We start from the raw sequence: 23,559 nt of genomic DNA on the forward strand, positions 1-23,559 counted from the left end.
GTCAGCCCCGTGGCATAGTGGTTAAGTTCAGCATGTTCCAGTTTGGCAGCCTGGGTTTGCAGGTTCAGATCCCAGGCACAGACCTACACCACTTGTCAGCCATGCCGTGGTGGCAACCCATATATAAAGTAGAGGAAGACTGGTACAGATGTTAGCTCAGGGCTAATCTTTCTCAGAAAAAAAAAAAACAAACTTATAAATACATGAACCTTTTGAAACAAGCCCAGCATGCCCCTTCCCTTTTGCTTCTGGTCAGCTCAGGAAGAATTTCATTTTCGGTTATATGTTGACTATTTCCTAAGAACATTTAATATAGCTCAATGTCACCTAAAAGAACTCTATATGCACAATGTGTACAACACAATAATAGTGTTCTGAGGAAAAGGCAAGAGTGTTTTCACTAATAGATTATACATCTCTTTCCAGTAAAAGCTCACCATTGGTAACATGCTAATTAGGGGGCACAGCTGGGCTGGTGTTAGCAGATTTACAGTAAACAAGAAGGCTGCAAGCAAATTTAAGGTCCAAATGAAGCGTCAGGTGGAATGATTAAAACATTTTCAAAATTATGCTTTGAGAATTTTATTACATTCACTAAGATAACTTTTTAAATTAGTATTTAGATTAAAAAAGCAAATATTTTAAGAAGCTATTAACTATTTCAAGTACAAATTACTAACAGTTCAGGTTAGCGATGAAGAAACCTATGGACAGTTAGCCATTAATGATTAGGTAGCTAGTAACTGAAGTTTTTTTGGCAATTATTAATTGCAGTCTTTAGTTGTTTGTCCACTCATTGTTAGCTATGCTGTTTATTTTTAAAAGACAGGTAGATAGGCAATATATTATCTGACTCCTACTAGGTTCCTCACAGACAACTTCCCCCCAACACTTGGGGCACCATGGTAATAGCTGCCTGAGTTGTTTTTCAGGAACTAAGAGTCAACCCCTGGCCGGTTCAGGCTGGTCAAGACCACCAACTGGGCCTGTGCAGGTGTCCCACAGGTGAACTCCAGATGTCAGGGAGCCAAAAACTCCATCCTCAGATCATGGCAATGCCGCCATTTTGTGAACATGCATCCTATGAAGAGCCATGAAGCTTGACTACGCTTGTGCAGATCATCAATTACTTCACTTCTCTTTACCTTCAATCATCTATCCCCACACTTCAGACCACCCTCCCCCCTTTATCCCAGAAATATCCCTGATCCCCATTTTCAGGGAGGCAGATTTGAGATTCATTCTCCTGTCTCCTCGCTCGGCTGCCTTGTGAATAAACCCTTTCTCTGCAGCAAACTCATCGTCTCAGTGATTGGCTTTTTGTGTGACAGGCAAAATGAACCTGGTTCAGCAACAGTGGCTCTTCTTAAGCAAGTTGCAAAACAGTAAGTGTGTTATGATCCAATTTGTGTTTTAAAAAATGAACTATGTATATATCAAAATTTTTTCTGGAATGATACAGAAAAAACTAATAGTAAAATCTCCAGTAGGAATTGGGAGTAAGAATACTTTTATTTCTCATTTTATACCTTTCTATACTGTGACTTTTTACAACCTGGGACTATACTACTTTTAAAACAAAAACAAATAGCTACAAATATCCTATAATTTAGATTACCACTTATTAACCAGGACAAATGGATAAAGCTTCACTGAAGAAGAAACTGATAAGATAAAATAATTGCAAAGTGTTACCTGAGCATTTATTAATGAACCTTCAGGGAAACCTGAGAGTAAGTAAAAATTCTTACTTATAAGTAAGTAAACTCCCTTCTCGCATAAAGAACCAAAGGAAAAGGCAGATTTAGAGTCCAGATTTGGGGTCCTCCCTTCCCACTGCACCCTGTCCCCTGTGCTGCTGTCTGGGAGGAAGACTCCTAAGGATGACAGGCTTAGGATGGGGTCAGACAACCCTACCTGTCAAAAGCAGGGGCGTTGGCTTCCAGGCCTCTGTTGAGTCTCAGATGATGAGAGCCAACCTAAAGCAAAGAGAAATAACACAAGTGATGTCTCCTGCTCTGTGAACCCAGGAAGCAATTGTTTCCCCCTCCCCCTTCTCACTGCCAGCCAGCACCATCAGCTTCTCACTGCACACAGCAGCCACTCGGCCCCCTCCGTGGCCCATTCACAGCTCAGGAAGGCCAGGCCATGACCTCAGGTCCTGAAGCCGAGTCTGGCTCTGCTGCAGCCCAGTCCCAACTGCAGCATGGACCATGCCGGCTGGAATTCTTCCACAGACAGAAGAGAAACTTCAGGGTAAGACCATGAGGCCCACATCAGATCCGCAAGCCCTTCCACAGTGCAGAGGGGCAGCTAAATAAGCCAACCGGGGAGAGACAAACCACATCTCAGCCTTCTCTGCAACTCTAGGGAGCTCGACTGCCCCCAAATCTGAGTTATAACTACCTGCAAACTAATTTGCCTTATTATTTAGAACTACCTATTTAACACTGGAAGTTTAAAAAACTAACTTAAAACTATGTATCGTTATTAGAGCCAGCTTGAAGGAGCTCTCTCTGGACAAATCTGGGACAATTTGAGCATTGAACTATATAAGGACAGCAATGGATTATAACCTGATGAATAAAATAGGAATCCATGAATCTATACAGATGAGAGCTGGCTGGACAAGTGGATAGATGGATGGGTGAGTGGGTGGGTGAATGGGTAGATGGGTGGGTGGATAACTGGGCAGGTGGATGGGGGAGAAGGGAGGGCTCTTCCTTACAGTAGAATACCAACAGATAAATGTGGAGAAAGTGGTGGAAAATTGTCATTTTATAACCATCATACTAAAGAATTGTTTAGCAAAAATCATCCATTGATCATAATGTTAAGGGAAAGTTTGAGGAGGAGTAGGATACTTGCATAATCTCAGAGTCTCCCATAGATGCTTACCAGGTGAAAAGAAAAACATATTAACTATAAGTGAAGAAACAGAACAGCACCTTGCCCAGGTGATCAAAATTAACATCACTACAGAGGGACAGATGGACACTGTGGGCCTCCAGATGGCACACCCTGGAAGGACGTGGTGTCAGGGATCCATACCCTGAACCTGATCATAATGAAACACCGGGAAACCCCCAAACGAGGCACATTCGATTTAAAGAAAAAGGCCTGCACTCTCCCAAAATGTCAATGTCACAAGAGACAGAAAGGCAAAGGAACTGATCCAGACTAAAGGAGCCTAGAGATGTGACAACTAAATGCAGGATGTGATCCTGGCCTGAAGGGGAAGGGGTGTCATGACAGACATTACTAAGACAATTGATAAATCTAGAATATGCACTGCAGATTAAAGTATTGTGTCAATGTTAAATTTCCTAAATATGCACTTAAACCGTGGTGATATAAGAGAATATATTTGCTCTCCGGAAAAACATCCCGACATATTAAGAAGATATATGATATATGCAACTTACTCCCAAATGGTTCACAAAATAATGGCATATGCGTATGTGGCAAGATGCTAACATTTAGTGACTCTGGGTAGAGGACAAATGGGATTTCTCTCTACTGGTCTCACAACTTTTCTGTAGGTCTGAAATTATTTCAAGACAAAACGTTTTTTAAAATGTACTGTTTAGTCTTGCTTGTTATTGAGCATTGTAAAAGCGGTGTCATTAGATCCATCCACATCAGATGTGATTATTACTGAGTATGAATACATCTGCCCCTCTTCACACCTGAGGAAAGTATCCATCTAGAAAACTGGTTTCTCAGCAATAGATTTAGACATTACTGGGATTAGGTTTGCACATCTAAATGATTCTACAAATAAAGTCCCAAATCCCTTTTAGTCCTAAGAAACCTTGCGAGCTCCCAAGAAAGGCTCAACCAAAACATCTTCATTTTGTGCTTACTCTGCCCTCCTTTCCCGATGGCCATCAACACCTGCAAGATACTTAATTCCAAAAGCTTTCACAGCCCTGAGTTCTGAGAAGACTGCTCCACCCTACTCTCCAAGGCAAGTCAGCTCTGTCTTTCTTCTGAACTTACAAGGAAGGTGCTGGAGGAAAGTGGATCTATGCCCCTCTCAGGCACACTCTGATATTCCCGAAGGCTCAAACCCAAGAGAAGGGGCTGCTTGCTCCATGTCAGTCTGTCAGTCATCACAAGAAATCTCCCCTGGCCTCAGGGATAAGCCGCAGCTGTTTCTAGAATCGTTCCCATGGGAACACAGAAAGAGGAGACTAGAGAAACCAGAGTTCAGGGCTCAGAAGCCTGGGTTTTAGTCATGACAAGTTCTCTTCCTGGACACGTCTAACTGTCTCTCCCTGAGTCATAACCTAAAGTTTCTTCTCCTAAACAGGTAGAAATTTCAGTCACAGATGACGGGACTCAGGAGTGTCCAATCTCTGGGCTCCAAATTCCTCCCATTATAAAAATTCCATAACCAGTCCAGGCCTGAGTTAGTGAGCACACCCAGACACCCCGAGTCAACACGGTTCTGGGAAGGAGACGGAGGTCCCTGCATTCCCTGCGTTGGATGATTCCCACCCAACTGGGATCACTCTAGGAAAGACCTAGAAGCACACTTCAAGGTTTCTAACAGGTCTACATAACAGGTGCAAATTAATCAGACAGAAACTGTGCCCCTGTGTACTGAGAACAAGCAGGAATCTGTGTTTTAACAAGCCCTCCAGGTGATTCCTGCACACACGTGCACACACGTGTATGCACGCGCACACACGCTAAACTTTGAGAAGTGCTGGTTCCAACTTCTTCCTCCATCCCCCGTTCGCTCAAGTTGCAAATGCCTGAGGGGATAAGGAAGCGGGGAAACGAGCTCAGGGGGCTGTGTCCACACCTGTCCAGCCACAGGGCACCCTGTGACCAGGCCCAGCCTGCCCAGGGCTGCTTCCTTGGGCATCATGGCCGCAGGTTGTGTCCCCCCACCTCCTGAAGTGGACAGGGCCGGGGGCAGAAGTGGGGCCTTGCACATTCTCTCAGGAGAGGTCACCCTTCCTCCATCATCTCTTTAGTCTGGCTGCTTAGGCCTCGCGTCCCCCCTACCCCCGTCCCGCTCTGACACTGACCCGCATCTCTCCTCTCTAGTGTCACCTAGTCCTGAGGCCACCGTGTGTCAGAAGCCTCAAGAAGGAGCTTCAGTCAGGGGCTGGAAAGAAACCACTGCTGGCACCAGCACACTTGGACTGACCACCACTGCTATTTTTAGTCTCCTCTCCTTCTCCTTCACCCAGCCTCCTCCCCCTGGCCAGGCGGACCCTTGGCCAACCTCTCCTGTCTAGAGTCGAGTTCACTGCTATAGACTACAGACGGAGCCTTGGGAGTTGGCCATGAGAACAACCCAAGTCTAGAGAACTCCTGGCTGCGTTAGTCGAAGGAGAGTCTGCACCAGCACTTGAATGAGTCCCACAATCACAAAGACATCTCTGAATCTCTCGCCTCACACCCAGATGCTGCCAGCATCTCTCATCTGGATCACTGCAACTGTCCCATCTGGTGTCCTTACTTTCCATCTTCTCCCTCCAAACTAAAACCTGTTACACTTACGTCGAATCATGTCACCCTCCCCTGGAGGTTTCCACCCTTCATGCAGTGGTCCAGTGTGTGCTGGAGGCGGCTCCAACCAGCTCACGAGCTGATTGTGCGTGCATCTCTTCCCAGCTCCAAGTTCATTGGAGTCATCTAGGGGTCTTCAAAAAGTAGATGCCTGACTCCCACCCCCAGACATTGTGATTTAATTGGGATGGCATGAGACCTGGATGTCAGGAGTTTTATAAGTTGCCCAGGTGATTCTAATGTGCAGCAAAGTTTGGGTACCACTCCTTTAGCTGGGGTAAAATGTAAATTCCTTAGTATAACATAAAAAGCCCGTCTTGATCTGGCCCTTGTCTGCCTCTCTAGCCTCACCTCTTGCCATGTCCCCCACGCCTAGGACTGCAAGCAGCCAAGCCAGCGTGATTCTCTGGATTTGCCATGATCTCAGGGGTTGCAACATCTGCCTCTGTGGCTCTCTCTGCAAAGGCTGCCTTCCTTCCCTGGGTGACTCCGTCCTGTCCCTCCCAAGTCAGCTCAGACACCCACCCCTCAGCCTGGGTGAGCCAGCCCTCTCCAGAGCTGCCACAGGGTCTTGGTCTTCCTCTCTCTTGGGCTCTATTCACACAACACTGTCATGTCCTGTCCCCTCCTCCCTGAAGGCAGGGGCTATATCTGATGTCGTGCCCTCATGTACCCACAGATGCTCAATGAGTATGAGACAAATAAAGGTCTTACTCTGGGGTGTCTCTGAGGGCTGGGAGATGCAACAGCCTAGGAGACCAGTCCTTGTGATAGGGAGATATGAGGACACCATCACTACACCTCACAGTGTCCTCATGGGGACTTAGGGGGAAACTCTAAATCCACTCACAAGATGCAAAGAGCCATGAGTCTCCTAATGCAACTTGTGTTCTTGTCTCCTAGATGTTATAATTTATTCATGTTAATAACAATATTAACAGCTACCATTTTTGAGTGCTTTCTAGATACCATGCTAAATTCTAATATACATTATGATATTTAATTCTCTCCATAACCTTTGAGTTTGGTACTGTTAACCCCATTTTACAGAACAGTAAACTAAGGCTTAGCAAAGATAAATGCTTCTCAGCTTTTTTTTTTGAGATAAGAACATTTTTTTTGAGTTAAGAAGTTTTTCTTTGAGATAAAAACTTCTCAAAAGTATATGGTTCCTGTGGCTGGCCTCGTGGTATAGTGGTTAAGTTTGCATGCTCGGCTTCAGCTGCCTGGGGTTTGCAGGTTCAGATCCCAGGCGTGGACTTAGACCATTCATCAAGCCATGCTGTGGTGGCGTCCCACATACAAAGTAGAGGAAGACGGGCATAGGTCTTAGCTCAGGGACAATCTGCCTCAAGCAAAAAGAGTAAGATTGGCAACAGATGTTGGCTCAGGGCCAATCTTCCTCACCCCCCCAAAAAAAAAAAGTATATGGTTCCTAACTGGGGGAGCCAGAACCTGAACTGGAACCCAGGTCAGTATAACGTCAAAGTTTATGCTCTGGATCACGTGACAGGCTGCCTTGCAACCTTGTTTCTCTCTGTGATGGTGGCTGATAAGCTCAGGACCTTCATGTAAGCACACAAGACCCACAGCCTGCACTGCGCGTGCAATTTTATCTTGGCTTCAGTTGATTTTCATGATAAGTATTTTTCCTCTCACCCAAACCTCTTCATTCTCTTTGAAACTGTTGTGCTACAAGCCATCCCACATCCACATTCTGGTTGTACATCACACAAATGAGCACACACAGTGCCATGCATCCAAGCGCTTAGTAAACAGCCCTTGACAAGGAGGTGGCGAACGCAGGCAACGTGGGAGCAGCAGAGAGGACTAATTACTTTGCATCCTCCTCCAGCTGGCTGAGTCACAGGAACCTTCAAAACACAGACCTACCTCAACCTTTACAAGACATGAGTCTATATATGCATGTTACGGGGGAGGAAGATTCTAAAGTGACAGGTGGAGTGAAATCTTCAACAGACTAACAGTATATAAAAAATATACTCCATAACTATACCAGGAGAGCAATTAGCTTTAAGGGTAAAATTTCAATGTCGCTATTTATAAACTGCAAACCTATTTACATGGTAAAGATGAAATTGTTAAAGGCATATTGTTGCTAGAAATGGTGTCAGGATCCAGGAGTTTGTCATGAAGGTACCATTCCCATGGAAACGTGCAGACAAACCATCATCCCACAGTCCTCTCTGCGTGGCCCCATCCCTGGCAGGGCTCATGGGTTCCCTGGGGCAGCCTCAAGAGGGTGCAACATTGCAACTTAAAATGCAAGCTGTTCACCCAAAAATCTTTGCATTTTTCATCTCATGTGAGTGCAGAAGGAAAGGGAAAAGCTCAAAATGGAGAAAAACAACCAGAATCAATCCTCAGGCTTGCTATCGATAGTTCAGGTAGGGTGACTGTGGACCACCACTGAAAGCTGCCCTCTTTGATGAAGATGACCTAATCTGTCTTTGCTGATGGATGGTATCTAGAGGATAAACATGAGTATTAGACCCAAAGGTTAGCAAATCCTTAATAAGATTAATGAACACTGAAGCCTTTTGAAACTTATTTTGAAGAACCATGGGGGCCCTGGAGAAGCACAAGTGTTATGAATCTGAAAGAGGCTATAGTTGCTAAAAAGTGAGCCACCAGGTTCCATGGACACCGTCTGTGTCAGATCGGGGGACAGCTGCTCCAGGGCAGGGTCAGGCTACATCTGGAGCATCAGGAGGGTTAAGCTGGGGACCAAAATTAAACACGAAAATGATGAATGAGTTTTGCTTTGTTTTTAGAAGGGGGAGACCAGAACATGGAGAGTCCTAGAAATATGACAGAAGACGCCCTAAGGAGCTAGAAAGTCCTAGAGAAGACAAAATGGAGAAAGGGAGAGCCATGAGCATCCTTCTCAAAGGTCTGAGGAATCAGACTTACTCTGGAGTGTCCCCAAACACCCTGTGCACAAACAGTGCGCAATGCAAGGAGGAACTGGCTAATAACACAGCCATCCCAAATCGTGGCCTTGAGCTCAGTGTCTGGAGGTCAGCCTCTCACAGATCCTGGAAGAATGACCCCTGAACTGGGTGACTGGGTGAAACGGATGGATTTCAAAGGGTCCTTCCCAAATTCTAAGGCTACCATGATCAGCCCCCAGTTTTTGGCTTTCTTACAAATTTTCACATGAAATATAACATGGGCTCCCTCTTTTCTTTTTGCACTCTACTCATTTGATCTTCACTTTTTATTTATTTATTTATTTATTTATTTTTTAAAGATTTTATTTATTTTATTTTTTGCCCCCAAAGCCCCAGTAGATAGTTGTATGTCATAGCTGCACACCCTTCTAGTTGCTGTATGTGGGACTCGGCCTCAGGATGGACAGAGAAGTGGTGCCTCGATGCGCACCCGGGATCCGAACCCGGGCCGCCAGCATCGCAGCGCACGCACTTAACCACCAAGCCACAGGGCCGGCCCATGATCTTCACTTTTTATTCTTCTAAATGCAGAGCTCCAGAACTCTCAGAAGGAAAACTCTAAATCTAAAGAAAATCGAATTTCAAGAACCCTGTTGGAATGTCCAGAACAAGTAAATCCACAGAGACAGAAAGTAGACTAATAGTTGCTTAGGGCTCTGGGAGAGCTGGGAGGGAATGGAGAGTGACCACTGACGGCTACAGGGTTTGTTAGCAGGGATAAAAGTGTTCTAAAATTAGATTATGGTGATGGTTACACAACTCTGGAAATGCACTGAAAACCATTGAACTGTATGCTTGAAATGGGTGAAGTTTATGGTATGTAAATTATATCTCAGTACAGCTGTTTAAAAAAAAATAACTCTTTTGGGATGAACTCCAGAGGAATTTTCCACGTTATAATTATCCTCAGGAGTGCTTCTCTATGCCATCACTTAAAGCCACCAGCCATCCTCAAACATCTTAGTTGTTCCTTTCTAATGGAAAGACTGAATGTTAATAAAGCTTTTTTTTTTCATCTACAGAAGTCAGAGCCTAAATGAGATCCCCATCCATCCATCTCACTCGAAGAACTGACATGGTTCCTTTCCATGGCTGTCAACTGCAGCACGATGACATGCAGCATGAGGACAAAGTGTCTACTGCTGACACTGGGTCAAGTCAAGGGCAAACACTCCAAGAACCTGGCAGATGGCCCTGAGCCTCTTCAGCCACTGGCTGATGACCCGACCGCCATCACACAGAGCCCTGGGTAAGAAGAGCCAACGTGACAGACGCCACGGCAGAGAGGTCTTCTGAGTGCACCAGCACTCCCTCCGGCCAGGGAGGAGGATCCAGGACCGGTGTTGAGGAATCTCGAGTTCACTCGCCCGTGACCCCCTGGGTAGGGACTCACTGAATGAGGCAGCGTGTGTTCCATTGACGACAAATGTGTTCTTGGGACACGGCACTACACCCTGAACTTGTCCCAGGAGCCAGAACGCCAAATACCTCTGGCACTGACCAGAGCCCTGTTTGGGATGGCAAGGTGTATTTTTAGAAATCATAAGAAAGCTCTGTGCAATTCTCACGTGGCCCCACAACAGGCACCTCCAGAGGCCAGACCTGCTGCACGGCCACCAGGACCCCGAGAACCTCTCACAGCCCTCTAGGACAGTCACGGCTCTCAAAAAAAATCTTTGGCCACGTTTTCAATACACTGAACTTGGCGTCTAACTTAAGGTGATTCTACTCAATTACACTGTGGTTCACTTATCAGCAAAGACCTTCCCACTTCACCTGCATCAACGGCGAGCTCATGATCAGAAAATTACACACAATGTACATGTTTCTGTATAAACACTGCACACACTTGCACACATTTTGACAGCTCAGCTCAATACAACTGGGCCGAGGACTAAGACCAGAAACTGTGCCATGAAAGAAACATGGTTAAAAGAAACAAACCACAGCTGTTTAGAAGCCAAGGCAGGGTGAACAATGACACAAGTGGACATACTTTTTTTATTACCTACCTGAAGCCCTGGCTGCTCCCAAAACAGCGGAACCGAGCCTCTGATCTGGACAAAAGACGACACTCCATCATCCATGTAAATCGTCTGCACCAGAGGGAAACATAAAAGGGAAAAGTATTCTTCAATGAAATCGAACGTCCTGGGGCTGGGTAATGGGATCTGGCTCCTGAGACCCGACACCAGCAGGAATGAAGGGCAGACGGCGACTCCAGCGCCCTCTGCGCCTGTCCCCAGCGTGGCTGGGCTACTCTGTGACCCACAGGCCGGCCCAGTGCACTCATGGGCATGCTGGCTGCCGACCCGCCTCCGAGGAGTCCAGAGCAGACGCGGGCTCTCCCAGGGTCTGCTGCAGCTCGCAGGGAATTTGCACCACCTTGCCAAGCTCCCTCAAAACCCAGCAATGGCCCCCCACCCCATGTTAGGAACAGAAGCAAATGCGCTCTGGGATTTAACTAAGATCTTTCTTAATCCCTCTATGTTCACCTGGTCAACAGCCAAGTAGCAGGGAGTGACTGGAAAAGGACTGAATGAAATGAACAAGCCACAGCCCAAAGATCTAGTTGTCTGCACTGGTCAGGCCTCTACTTGACAAGGCAAGCCAAGACTTGATTTGAACCTGTAGCCAGTCCTGACCTTATGCCACCGTGTTCTTGAACACGCCACTAAGTCAACACAACACAGCTTCCACACGCTTCTAGCGTGATAGCACCTGCATAGAAGCAGATGAAACTTACACGTTAAAGAATATTTCTCCTCCTCCATCCGCACACACAATTATTTCAGAGTGCACCAACTCCCCATCTGCCTGCTGGCCCCCACTGAAATGTAGTGCAAGGGAGTTTTAAAAGGACAAAAAGTACAGTCCTGAGCATCACGAGGGGGAGGCTGTGGCAGTTATCAGATGCGCTGCCCTTGATCTGAGTAACTCTACCCTGGCCTGCCAAGGCCGGCCTGGGCGATGCTGCTGGTCCTTTCCATTTCTTACCAGCCTGCTCCCTTACAGGGTAGCTTTCCAGGCAGCTAGATCACGCTCAGATAACACATGCATTAGTAATTCTGCAGTGGAGGACTTGAACATCAGACCCGGAGGTTCCCTGGACTACAGGAATTCCATGGGCCTGTGGCTATGTTGTTGAGCTGAAATTCTATCCTTTAATCCCCAAAGGAAAAAAGCACTGGGTTAAGAATTTGTTGTCTGTTTCTAGATATTGACTAGCAGCCAATTTGTTACTCTCCATTATTCAACTGACAAAAAGAGAAGAAAGTAGCAGATTATTTAAACTACTGCAGGCATAGTTGGCTACAATGAGATTAAGTGCATAAGACCCAGTGGCAGGTGTGACTTGCACAGGTCCAGAATGCTGAGAAAGCAACCAACTCAGCCAACATCTTTCTATAAAGGCAACTCTTCAACAGTGCCCAGGATCTGATTTAAGCTAAGGAACTATTACTCTTCACTTTAATTAACACATGTTAATTGCACTACTTCCAGCATGAGACCACAATCCTCTTGAGTTGCAACTTGCACAGGACCAGCTTCAGAAAACACCAAGGGGCAGTCCCAGTGCTCCAGCCCCCACCCCTGGGGCCAGAAGAAAAGATGCCTCCAAATTTCTCCACTCCTCCCTCCCACGTGAAAATATTCTAGTTCGGTGTCCCCATCCTACCATCAGGACCACCTTCCTTGTTCCCAAGGTGATAGGACAAACCTGGTCATTAAACACTAGTGAGGGATTTACGGTGCTTTCTTTTCCGGGCTAAAGAACATAGGTTTTAATGCTAGTGGGAGATGCAGTGCCTCACCTCACAGAGGTAATTTTAACAGAGGGCATTTGAGGTCCCCGGGGGAGGAGAGGCAGGATGGAGAGTGAAAGCAGGTGGGCACTGCGCTCTGGGACACCAGCCTGGGTCCAGCTTCCATGTGCCAACTCCCATTACCCAGCAGGATGACCCTGGATACGTTCCTTAGCCACTTTCAGCCTCAGTTTCCCTCTCTCTCGATGGAGTTATGTCACCCAGTCACAGAGGGAGGAGTAAATGAAGCAGGGTGATCCTGGCGAGGGGCAGGCCTCTGTTCTCTTCAGGCTGGGAACTCGCTACCCCTCCGCCCTGCAGAGGACGGAGAAAAGACTGGGCAGGGCTCAGAGCACTGCACGAAGAGGGTCTAATCCAGGACAGCACAGACAAGAGAGGGGAGGGAGACCAGCAAGGCATTTCGGGAAGGAGGGAGTCCACCAAGGCCACGTGACGGCGAGGCCAGGCCAGGCCTGGGAGCCCCTGCACTTGGCAACCCTGAGCAGCCCCTCTCATGGAGTGGTGGGAGCAGAAACTCTACGACCACAAAGAGAAAGGGACAAAGCAGGAAGCCTCGTGACTGCATAAATACACTTTTATCTAAAAGGCTTTTTGCTGAACTAGGATTTCCGGATGAGGTGTTTGCAAACCAATTCTTTGCAAGCCTGCATTCTTGGGAGGACATGCACAGTCATCCTAACCTCCCTGGACTAATCATTGGCCTTATCTTCAATAGCCAGATATTTATCTTTTGGCAGACAGAGGGGACTTTTGGGGTTTTGTTTTTCAGTGTGGTGAGTCACGGCTGCAGAGCCAGCCCCCAGGTGTGACTCAGAGCAGAGCTGAAAGGACTTAAGGCTTCCTCCCGGGGAGACTGAGGTGACTCTGCACCTGCACACACACCCGTGCACACACACACACCACACAAATGCACATGCGACATATACGTGTGTGCACACGACACAATACACACACCTGCATGCACATAACATACCATACACACAAAAGCGCACACACACACACACAAAACACCCCCATACGTGCGTGCGTTCACACACACAGCCTGCCTTGGAGGAGAAAGACTGTTTGTCCCTCTTAGGAAAAATGTTAAAACCAGGCAGAAGTGGATGGTGCTGAAAGCACCTCCTTTTCTGGCTCCCTGGGCGTTTCACTCAGGAGAAGCCCAGTTGCCAATTTGTTCTTTACTTAGTCCCTTTGTTTGTTTGCAAATGACAACAGCTCGGCAATTCTTCAGCCCCCATGCATGCATTGACGGCAGGACATCCACCCCCAGGAGGCTAAGGGCTTGGGTCTGAGAGCCTCAGTGCCCTAGCAGGGGGTCCGGGCCAGAGGTGACCTGCGGGCAGCCACCAAGAGGGGCTGAGCTGCCCCAGCAGTCTCTTTCCCACCGCAGGCTCAGTACCAGTTTCCTCCTGCCACTCTCGGGTGAGGAGGCCGAGTTTCAAAGCCTGCCCGTTCTTCAGATGTCAGCTCACGAAGCAGGCAAGATGGGCTACCTGAAAGGACCTACCCGCCCCCCAGCCCCCGTGTCTACTGAATCACTGATTTGAGGGCCACGGGATGCGATGCACCATCTGTTCTTTCACCATAAACAAAGCCACCAAGGCCGCACGTTTGAGGGCAGGCTCTGCCCCACGACACGACCCTGACCAGGGGCTCACAATCGTGGCTCCACGAGCTCAAGGGAACAGGACATGCAGGGCTCCGTGAGTGACTTCTCCAGGATCCCATCAGATCACCGCAGTCCTAGTTGGGCGAACATGGACAGGGGCACAGGTAGGTTTCCTTCACGCTTACTGTGCGTCCTCCCTTCCCCGAGCTGCTTCCCCAAGCTCAGCAAAAGCCTGCATGCTGAGCATCCTCCCCGTGGCGCCAATCTCCGATGTATCCTTAGAAGTGCCATCACCAGCAGGCAGCTAGGGGGGAGGAAGGCATAGCTGCTGCTCGGCAGGAACACTAGTAAGTACATATTCCACTTAGAGAAAGATTTGTGTGTTAAACAAGAAAACAACTTAGATCAACCTAAGCACCTCTGTTGCTACAAAGCACCACAAATAAAAACATCCCACGATCCCAGAGACAGAGAGCAAGTGGCTCTCTTGCTGTAAGTGGAAGCAATGCAAGTTTCTCGTTCTCTGGGAGCAGCTGCTTCCTTCCAGCCATCTCTGCTCATCCTGCCTCCGTAAGCAGTTTAGAAAAGGGGATGATGCTCCTACAGTAGACACTACCTGGAGCTGGCTTCCAGGAAGGGAGGATTCCCCATCGGGACCATGCCCAGTCCCGTAGGTATTCTGGGGCGTCCCTCAGCAGGATGCTTTCCAAAGGCAGCATGCGCCTTCACTGCCCTCCTCAATTTCATCTGTGTCTTCCTCCCCCTCTGCTCCTCCCACCTTGCACTGTCTTCCAGCACACAGATCTCTCCTGCCCTCACTTGCTCTGCTGTCTTTCCCATCTCTCTCCAGGTGGGAGTCTCGAAGCTGAGCACTGACTGTGGGAGGCAACCCTGGGAAGGCAAAGCTGCCTGCCTGCGAGGGCCAGCCCATCTGTCTTGTTCCTGCTGCGACCCCACCTGGCAGGCTCACCATCAAACTCGAGGGGCTCAGGGTTTGCTTCCATGTTACCAACAAGGACACCCCTGGAATCGGCCCTAGGAACTGACTCCTCCCCTTCCCTGGTGGTCGCCTTCCCCCTGTGCCATCGTGGTCACACTGTCTGGGGGCTGTGATGGCGTGAATCATCCTGGGCTCCTACTTCCCACAGCAGAGAGCATGTGGTCTTTCCAGAGCAGCCTGAAATGTACGCGCCCCACAAAGAACTGCTTTGGGTGCAAGGCCACGACCCTCCTGCCACGGTGCGCGTCTGGTAAAAAGAAATCACCGTGGGGTTAAGTTGCAATCTCATGGTTTGGGCGGGGTTTGTGTTCACAGCTGCCTGCCATCTCTGGGTGGACAGCAGATGGGTGTGTCCAGCTGCCCATCAGCTCATCTGCTGCTTCTGGGAGCAAGGTCGGGGTGAGAGCTTCATCGAGAGAGCAGCACTGTCTGATCCAGAGCCCGGAGGAGGAAAGGGAGGAAAAACACAAACCAGGAAGACCACAAAGGCTACGGGAAGAAATCCCCCCCAAGTCCCGAGAAGGGAGGCCATTTAAATAGCACCAGGCTATAGGACCCAGGAGTGTAGGCGTAGGCTGTTGGTATCTCTAAGGCCTTGCTGGGCTGGCCACAAGGTGTAGGAGGGGACAAGGTCCCTGCCTCTAAGCCCGAGCAAGTAAACTGGGCACACGGAGATGAAACAACCAGAGCAAAGACTCCAACCCTAGTCTGCAGAAAAATGAGAAAAGCAAAGACAAGGAGATTTTTCATAAAGCCAAATGTACTACTTTTAAAGCGTAGTTCTTTAACATCAGATTATGTCCTTGTTACAGGTGGAATTGTGTCCCCCAAAAAGATATGTTGAAGTCCTAACCCCTAGCACCTCGGAATGTGACCTTCTTTGGAGACGGTGTCAGTGAAGATGCAGTTAGTTGCGATGGGGTCATATTGGAGTGGGGTGGGACCTTAATCCAGTATGACTATGCTTATAAAAGGAGACAGAGACACACAGGGAGGAGATGCCATGTGAGATGGAGCCAGAGACTGGAGTGATGCTGCCACGAGCTGGACCACCAGGAGCTGGAAGACGCAGGAAAGGATCCTCCCCTACAGCCTTCAGAGAGCACAGCCCGGCCAGCACTGTGATTTCAGACTTCTAGCGTCCGGAACCAGGACAATAAATTTCTCACAGACATTTGTTTTAAGCCACCTCGTTTGTGGTACTTTGTTAGAGCAGCCCGAGGAAACTACTACAGTCCTCTTGCATTTTCAGCGTTAAAATGCCCTCTCTCTTAGGAAAGGATAGTGACATGGAGGGCAGTTGATTTTCCAATTTCTTATAAGATACAGTAGGTGAGACCCCAATTTTTTAAAAAGCTGGTTGAAATGCAAAAATCCAGAGAGCACCCAACAAGAGGACCAAGCAAGGTATGATCTGTGCAAGGGCTGGACGCAGAATGAGCTGAGCTGCAGGGGCTCGCTCGGGGCCGTCCGCTGGTGAACTCCTGCATCTGGCTCAGTTACCAGGTTCAGGCTCTCCGGTATTTGATTTGTACAAATATTCTTTGCACTTTTGGCCCCCAGTTCCCAGCACGGCACCCAGCCCATGGCAGGCGATAAAAAATAACAATTTGTTGAATGAATCCAATGGTTCAAAAGCTAATAACACAAGCAGAAACACTGTGTTAATGAAGGCGGGCATGACAACAAAAGGAAGTAATTTCCATCCTGCAGACACCCAGCAACAAAAAGGAAAATAGTCTCCATTTGAGGGCCACATTTTTTCTCCGTCATTTTTAACCAGATATTTACCAGCTTCGTCCATATCCAGGAAAGCAGACAGTGTGAGCAGAAGTCGCAGGCAAGCAATGGCCCCTCATCTTAAGGCTCTTGTTCCAAATGCTCCCCCTCGGCGTCTGACCCCAAGAGCACCCTCCTCACCTCTGTGCCTCTGAAAGGCAAGCAGGCAGCAGCTCACACACGGAAGGCGGCTGCTCAAATCTGTGCTGAATTAAATTGGCTAAAGCCCTCGTAGGAAACACCTCTCACAGCTGCATGTCAAGGAGGGGACGCAGAGGACGTCACCACTAAATGAACACAGGCCGTCTGCAGCCCGATGCCCACAGCAATATTGCACCTGTGCCTTTCATGGGGTGGTCCTTTCCTGCCATTTATCACACCTGTTGGTCTACACGGCGGCATTATCCTACAGATTGCAAGTTAGAGAAAAAACAGTTGTAAGACAGCATTTCTGGGAATGAGAACAGAATTTAGAAAAAAGAAATCAATGAGAAATTAAGCAGATGGTTATATTCCATGGGAGCTGAAAGCCACTGCTGCTTAATATGCAGATTTCACAACGCCCAGGTGCTAATTCCGGCTACGAGGGTGAAGTTTTGGTTGATTTGAGTGAAAAATAATTGTTTCTTCTCTCATCCTTCCAGTATTGATCTACTTATTTTTGTCTTAAAAAGATTTTCAAATCCTACTGGTTCATCCATCAGCTGCTCTCTGAATAACTGCCACCCTTCATGACCATGGCAAAAATTCCTGCTTCCTTTTAGCTGAAAATATCTCAAGTAAACACTTTCCCAGCATGAGAAGTGAATCAAAAAAGATACACCATGCAAACCAGAGGCCACATTTGCAGGCAGAGCCCCAACTACACATTCTGTTCTACTATTAGAATAATATTAGAATAGTCACGATCATCAGAAACTGCCTCATACCCCTCAAAGGGAAACACGTTTGCCCGAGCTGTCTCCACTCTGAACCACTAGAGGCCACAGACCGGCCTGGGCACTGACCTGCTCCGTCTCCACGAAGTTGGACACATGGCCATCGTCGTTGACGCCACGGGTGTAGAAGCGAGCGCCGGCACGCTCGCAGCTGATGCGAGAGATGAGGCAGGCCTTGGCCTGCTTGTGCGAGGCGTACACCGTGCGGATGGCCACCACCCCGCAAATGACCTTCAGCAGCCAGTCACAGCAGCTCACCTGGTGCTGCCTCAGCGGCACGTGCAGCAGCTGGTTCCTGTAAAATAGAGCCCCACAGAGACTCAGGTCACCTCCCATCCTCCAGGAAACACTCTGCCCAAAGCAGGTAGGGATGAGCCACCGTGGGGCTGGCAATCCCACTCAGGATGAAGTGGATGCACACAGCTCCCCGTGAACCCTGCACGTGGGGCACGCGGCTGGGGACACTCATGGGCTTCTGAAAGACCCCAGTCAGCAGGGCCACTGAGAGGTGAGCAGCAGGAAAGGGAAGGAGTCCTTTCCCAGAGCTACTTCAGGGCTGTCAGTATCAGAGGCTGAAAGCCACGTGTGGAGTGTGAGCTCATCATGGGCCTTTCAGGGAATTTCAGAGATGCCTCCATTTAGACCCGTGGCCTCCACATTTTTAAATTATAAATCCCATCAGTAAAAAAATTAATCATATGCTTTGCGATTAAATAATAATAATAAATGATAAAATGACAACGAAAAAAATAATCATATTAGATATATGCATGCTTATTTAAATTATATACCCATCCCATGAGGGGAATATAATGAGAGCATTACAAAGCAACCCAAAATAAATAAAAAAGGATGAGATGAAAATAAAGCTGAAGGGAAGTTCCAGTATTTCCTCCCCATCGGCGGTGGGTGGATTGTTCTGGGCCTCTGGAGACTCCTGGTGTCCATGATGATAATGGTGGGGAACACAGCCAACGTGTATCCAGTGCACCGAGCACCACTGTAAGTGCTTTGGGGTGGATTAGCTCACTTCATCCTTGAAACAACCCTCTGTGAAAGGTATCATCATTCAGCCCATGTTACAGATACGGAAACCGAGGCACAGAGAAGGGAAGGCTTTGCCCAAGGTCACGGAGGCGCTAAGTGACGGCGTGGAAGCTCAGAGCCCGTGCTCTTCACCCAGCACGGCCAGCCCCGCACCTCTCTTGCTGAAGCCCTACATTGACAGCCTCACCTGTGTGCAGCCGCATGGAGACTCTGGAGAGCATGTGGAGACTCTGGACACCCGGAGACCACAAGCTGCTACCAGGTCCACCCAGTGCGCCCAGGGGACTGGAGCAGTGCTGTCCTGAGGCCCGGAACATGCTCCCAGGGAGGCAAGAACCCTCAGCTGAGCCTCTCTCTTACAGAGTATTAGGCAAATCTAGATCACAATGCCCCATTTGTTTAACAAAGGCAGCACTGTTCCCGCCCTCGAGCCTTCCTCAAGGATGGCAGCATTTTCTCATTGCTGGAGAAGAGGGCTGTGAGCTCTGACACCTCAGGAGTCCCTGCTCTGAGGCCACCCTCCTGGACTGTGACTGTGACCGCTTCCACCTGTGCTAAGAGACACCCCCTCGGGGAGCACGGCCACGTCTGAGCTCTCACGGCCACAGCGCATGTCTGTCTGAAAGCTGATGATCAGGAAGCCCTACTCCACAAAAAGACATTTCCTTCTCCTGAGTCACTCTCTAAAATTCAGATGATCAACCAGCTCTAGTAACAAACGTATTAAATCTGCATGTGGTGTCAAGGCACGGTCTCCAGAATATTCTAGAATCTTCAGCCACACATCTACAGCTGTTGTCAGTCACCAGGGGTCAGGAGAAGGAGGCTTCTGCCAAATGGTCAACTCTGAATAATCCTTGTTTGTAGTCATGCTGGCCTGACCCCCTGAGGGAGGGCAGCTCATACCCCGGGAGGCAGAGGCCCAAAACTACACAGGAAACAGCTTCGCGTTCCTCCCAGGCCTTGACTGTACTGGGAAGCAGTGACCAGTGGGGTCAATAACCAGCCCAGAAAAATGACCTCACCACCCTCACTGCACCCTCTCCCTCGTTCACCGGCCACGTTCAGTGTTGACCCCATCTGACTCCAGATGCAGGTCCAGACCTTGAACGCACCACCCCAAATGGTGGGTTTAGGCAGTCAAGCCCATGACCGCTCTGCTGGGGCTGACTCAATTGTGGTCAGTTCCGTGGGCACCGCCCTGAGCCCAAACACCACGCCCCAGAGTGTGGTAGAGCCCTGCAGCCTGGCACGCTCCAGGGTCGCCGCCTCCTCTCAACTCAGGACAGAGTCTAGTGTCCACTCGGGGCCTCCCACGCCCCTCTCAGCCTCCACTTTGTGAACCTCCCCTTTGTCTTACTACTTTTTGTGTACCTCGAATCTCCAACCACAGAGCATGAGGCGGCCTGGGAAGGGCAGCTGCAAAGGTGCTGGGGGGATCCAGATGGAGGCATCTCTAACAGCCTTAACCATGTTTCCAAGGAATGTGACAGCCTCTGAGACCCCTCGCCTCTGCTCGCCCGACAGTTGGGGTTGATAATGGCTCCATGGCCTTAGCACGGAGACCCTCATAATCCACAGCCCCTGTGTCCCTAAGCTTGGCTGCCTTCAAGGGGCACATGCACCAGCTGGTCCCTGCAAAATGTAACTAGTGATTCACACACTCCATCCCCTGGGCCTGTTACTCAGAGTGTGGTCCTCAAACCAGCAGCAGCTGTGCCACCACCATCGCCTTGCTGGAAATGCCGAGTCTCGGACCCCAGCCTCGACCTGCTGAATGAGAATCTGCATTTTAACAAGATCAGCAGGAGATTCACGTGCGTTTTGAAGTTTGAGCACGTTACTGCCCAAAAAACTCAACAAAACTACAGAACCCAAGAGGATTTGAGGGTGGGGAGCACTGGGACACATGGAAAGATATGGTGAACTCCCCGTTTCCCCAGACAGAAGCCAGGAATTCACTTGTGGGGGATCCGAAGCACCAAGGAAAGAAGATTTATCTGGTGATGGAAACCTATGACTTCTTCTGTTTGGGCAAAGGGAGAGAGGTACAAATAAAGGGTGAAATTAGCCTCGCCAATCCTGTCTTAGGGCCCGAAAGGCCAACACTGGAATTCTGACAACATCTCAGTATGTGAGGTACACTGGACAATTTCTAGAGCATGATTTTCATCACTTTTGCTTCTGATTTGCTTCTCCTGGTGAATCTGAGGGGAACAGCACCACTGACAACCCAGGCTTGGGTACCACTGTATGTAAATCACTGCCCCCTTTCACAGGACTCATCAGGGGCATGAACTCCAGGGCCCAGAGAGGGTAAGAGATAACTTACATATTTATAGGGCCATCCACACCTAGCTATGTCCATGAAGGGGCGCCCAGATGATCCTTTGTGGTTAGTGCCCTCAAGTGGATTCTGACTCCTAGCGCCCCTGTGCACAGCAGAGCGGAACCCTGCCCGGTCTTTCTGTGCCACCCTCTCCTCTTCTGCGCTATATAAGACAGTGTTCTGCTGCTATTCACAGGGTTTTCATGGCCACTTTTTATGGAAGTGGGTGGCCAGGTCCTTCTTAGTCTGTCTTAGTCTGGAAGCTCCACTGAAACCTGTCCACCCTGGGTGACCCTGCTGGTATTTGAAATCCTGGTGGCATAGCTTTCAGCATCACGGTAACACACAGCTGCCACAGTATGACAACCAACAGATGGGTGGTGTGGTTCCCTGACCCAGAAACAAACTCTAGGCAGTGAGAGCACTGAGTCTTAACTGCCGGACCACCAGGGCTGGCTACAGATGACCCTAAACATACAGAAATCCAGCCACCTTTGTTTGGGCTTCAGGACGTGTCTTGTCACACTACAGCACATCACTGTGGCAGGATGACTCAGTTTCCCCATTGATGGAGCTGGCTTGGCTTTGTGATCAATAGCATGGGATCTTCAGCCAGAAGGCCTGGGTTCAAATTCCCTCACTTGTCCCAGCCTCAGTCTCCTTATCTGTCCAATGCGGATCACAGACTCTACCCCATAGATTTCTATTAGGATTATATGAGTTACTAGCTGCAGAGAACTTAAACTGTGCCTGGATCATGAGTGCTTTATGAACATCAGCAGTAAATACGTGTGCGCTGGAGGATAACCAGGGTACCGAGAGGGCCAAAAGGGCGAATCCCCACAGAAGCACTGAGCACGGGCCCAGACCCTTAGGAGGCAGCCGGAGATGTGGCTCTTATGCTCATCCCTAACGGAGTAGATTCTCTCTCCTGAGTCTACACTAGACCCCTTTGGACACCTCTCCTGACCGGGGGTGGGGAATCCGGGTTAGTTTTCCTCTCACTGTGCTGAGAGCCAGCAGGCACGATCACGGCTCAGAGGTAAGCCAGGATCCTGGGGATGATGCAAAGCTGAGATCAACGACCTGGCGCCAATCAGAGCCCGCCCTCCATGTGACCCGGGGGCAGGGGACACGGGCCCAGGGCCCTCACCAAAAGAAGGAGTTGCCCCACTCGCAGCTGTCATCGCCCTGCTTCTGCGCCCGGACGGTGAGGTCAAAGCACGACCCGTCGTTGGGCCACGAGAAGTAGAAGACCCCCGAGTTGAGGATCTTCTTCAAGGCTGTGAGGCGGTCCTCCTCCTTGGCCTCTTCCTGAAGAGGGTAAAAGTCGGTGGCAGTGATTTTGTAGATCTCGGCCTCTGGAATTCTGCCCACAGATGTGCAGCCTGTCACCAACACCAGGAAGCTCAGGGAAGTGCCACCTGGAAAGGAAATCAGATGTGTGCGCTTAGGATCACAGTGGATGCTGCAGGACAGCTCAGAGTGACAAAGGGGTACAAACTGCCCAGTTTCCTACTGCAACTTCACGACCTCCTGTTCACTCCCTCACATCCGGGGCACCTCGCACCTCGTTCCTAAAGTCAGTGTCTCAGGAATCCGCCCTGTCACCTGAGCCTGATACCTAGAGCGTGGCTCTCAGAGTACCGCCCCTGACCAGCAACAGCTGCCCCTGGGACCTCATTAGAAATGCAGATTCTCGGCCCCTCCCAGACCTCTGCAGTCTGCAGGTGGGCTGGCAGCCCATGCTTTCACAAGCCCCCAGGTGGTTCTGCTGCCCACCAGAGTCTGAGGGCCACTGGCTTGGAGCCTTCCCAGCCCCACACCTCGCCCATATCTGCCACGTCTCCAATGCACCCTCCCCACTAATCCTCAGCCACTGACTGGCTCCGGGCCCCCAGCTGGGGTCAGTCCTCCAAGCTCCGTCACTGGAGTCACCCCTCAAACTCACCTGATCGCAGACCTCTCTCCTCTGCTTAAATCCTTCCACGGCTGCCACGCCCCACAGGACCAAAACGGGAACTCCTCTCGGGCCCTCCCATCCCAACCTTGCCCACCCTGTCCCTCCTCACATACAACACTCAGGGCCTGGCAGCTCTCAAGGGCTGTCCTCTGCAGCTCCTCAAATGTGCCCTACGCCCTTGTACCCCTGGGCCTTTGCACAAGATGCTGCCTCTGTCTAGGACGCCCCACCACCACCTGCCCAGCAAGGCCCTCCACGACTCCTTCCCTACTCACCTTCCCCGCCCCTCCACCCTCTAGAACAGCACGAGCCTTCCCAGTGCTTGTCAGGACCATCCTGCCTGACCTCTCCACCCCTTTTCCAGGAGAACTCCTCTCCACCCTTCTGGGGTCAACTCAGCAGCACCTCCTCCAAGGAGATTTCCTTGTTTTGCCAAGACACTGTTAGGTGCCCCTTCCATGTGCCAACAGCATCCCTGTTAGCCCTCGTCATATGCAAAGCTACAACCTCCTTCCCTGTGTCCCCCAGTAGACTGGGGGTTCCTTAGGAGTAGGGCTCTG

At 49.6% G+C, this 23,559-nt stretch overlaps 1 protein-coding gene across 3 annotated transcripts in view; it reads right to left on the reverse strand.

Annotated features, from left to right (window-relative positions):
• SYNJ2 (synaptojanin 2) overlaps window positions 1-23,559 on the reverse strand; it is a 97,531-nt gene that overhangs the window by 40,850 nt on the left and 33,122 nt on the right. For all 3 annotated transcript variants that reach the window (XM_014795483.2, XM_004440708.3, XM_087425090.1), the window contains exons 3-6: window positions 22,190-22,460; window positions 17,730-17,955; window positions 10,517-10,600; window positions 1,918-1,979 (exon numbers count right to left, since the gene is read on the reverse strand). In XM_014795483.2, the coding sequence (XP_014650969.2) occupies window positions 1,918-1,979; window positions 10,517-10,600; window positions 17,730-17,955; window positions 22,190-22,460 (643 nt within the window). The remainder of the gene's footprint in view (window positions 1-1,917; window positions 1,980-10,516; window positions 10,601-17,729; window positions 17,956-22,189; window positions 22,461-23,559) is intronic.

This window comes from Ceratotherium simum, chromosome 38 (genome assembly GCF_057802395.1).
Source record: "Ceratotherium simum simum isolate JZ-2026a chromosome 38, ASM5780239v1, whole genome shotgun sequence".
NCBI classification, from domain to species: Eukaryota; Metazoa; Chordata; class Mammalia; order Perissodactyla; family Rhinocerotidae; genus Ceratotherium; species Ceratotherium simum.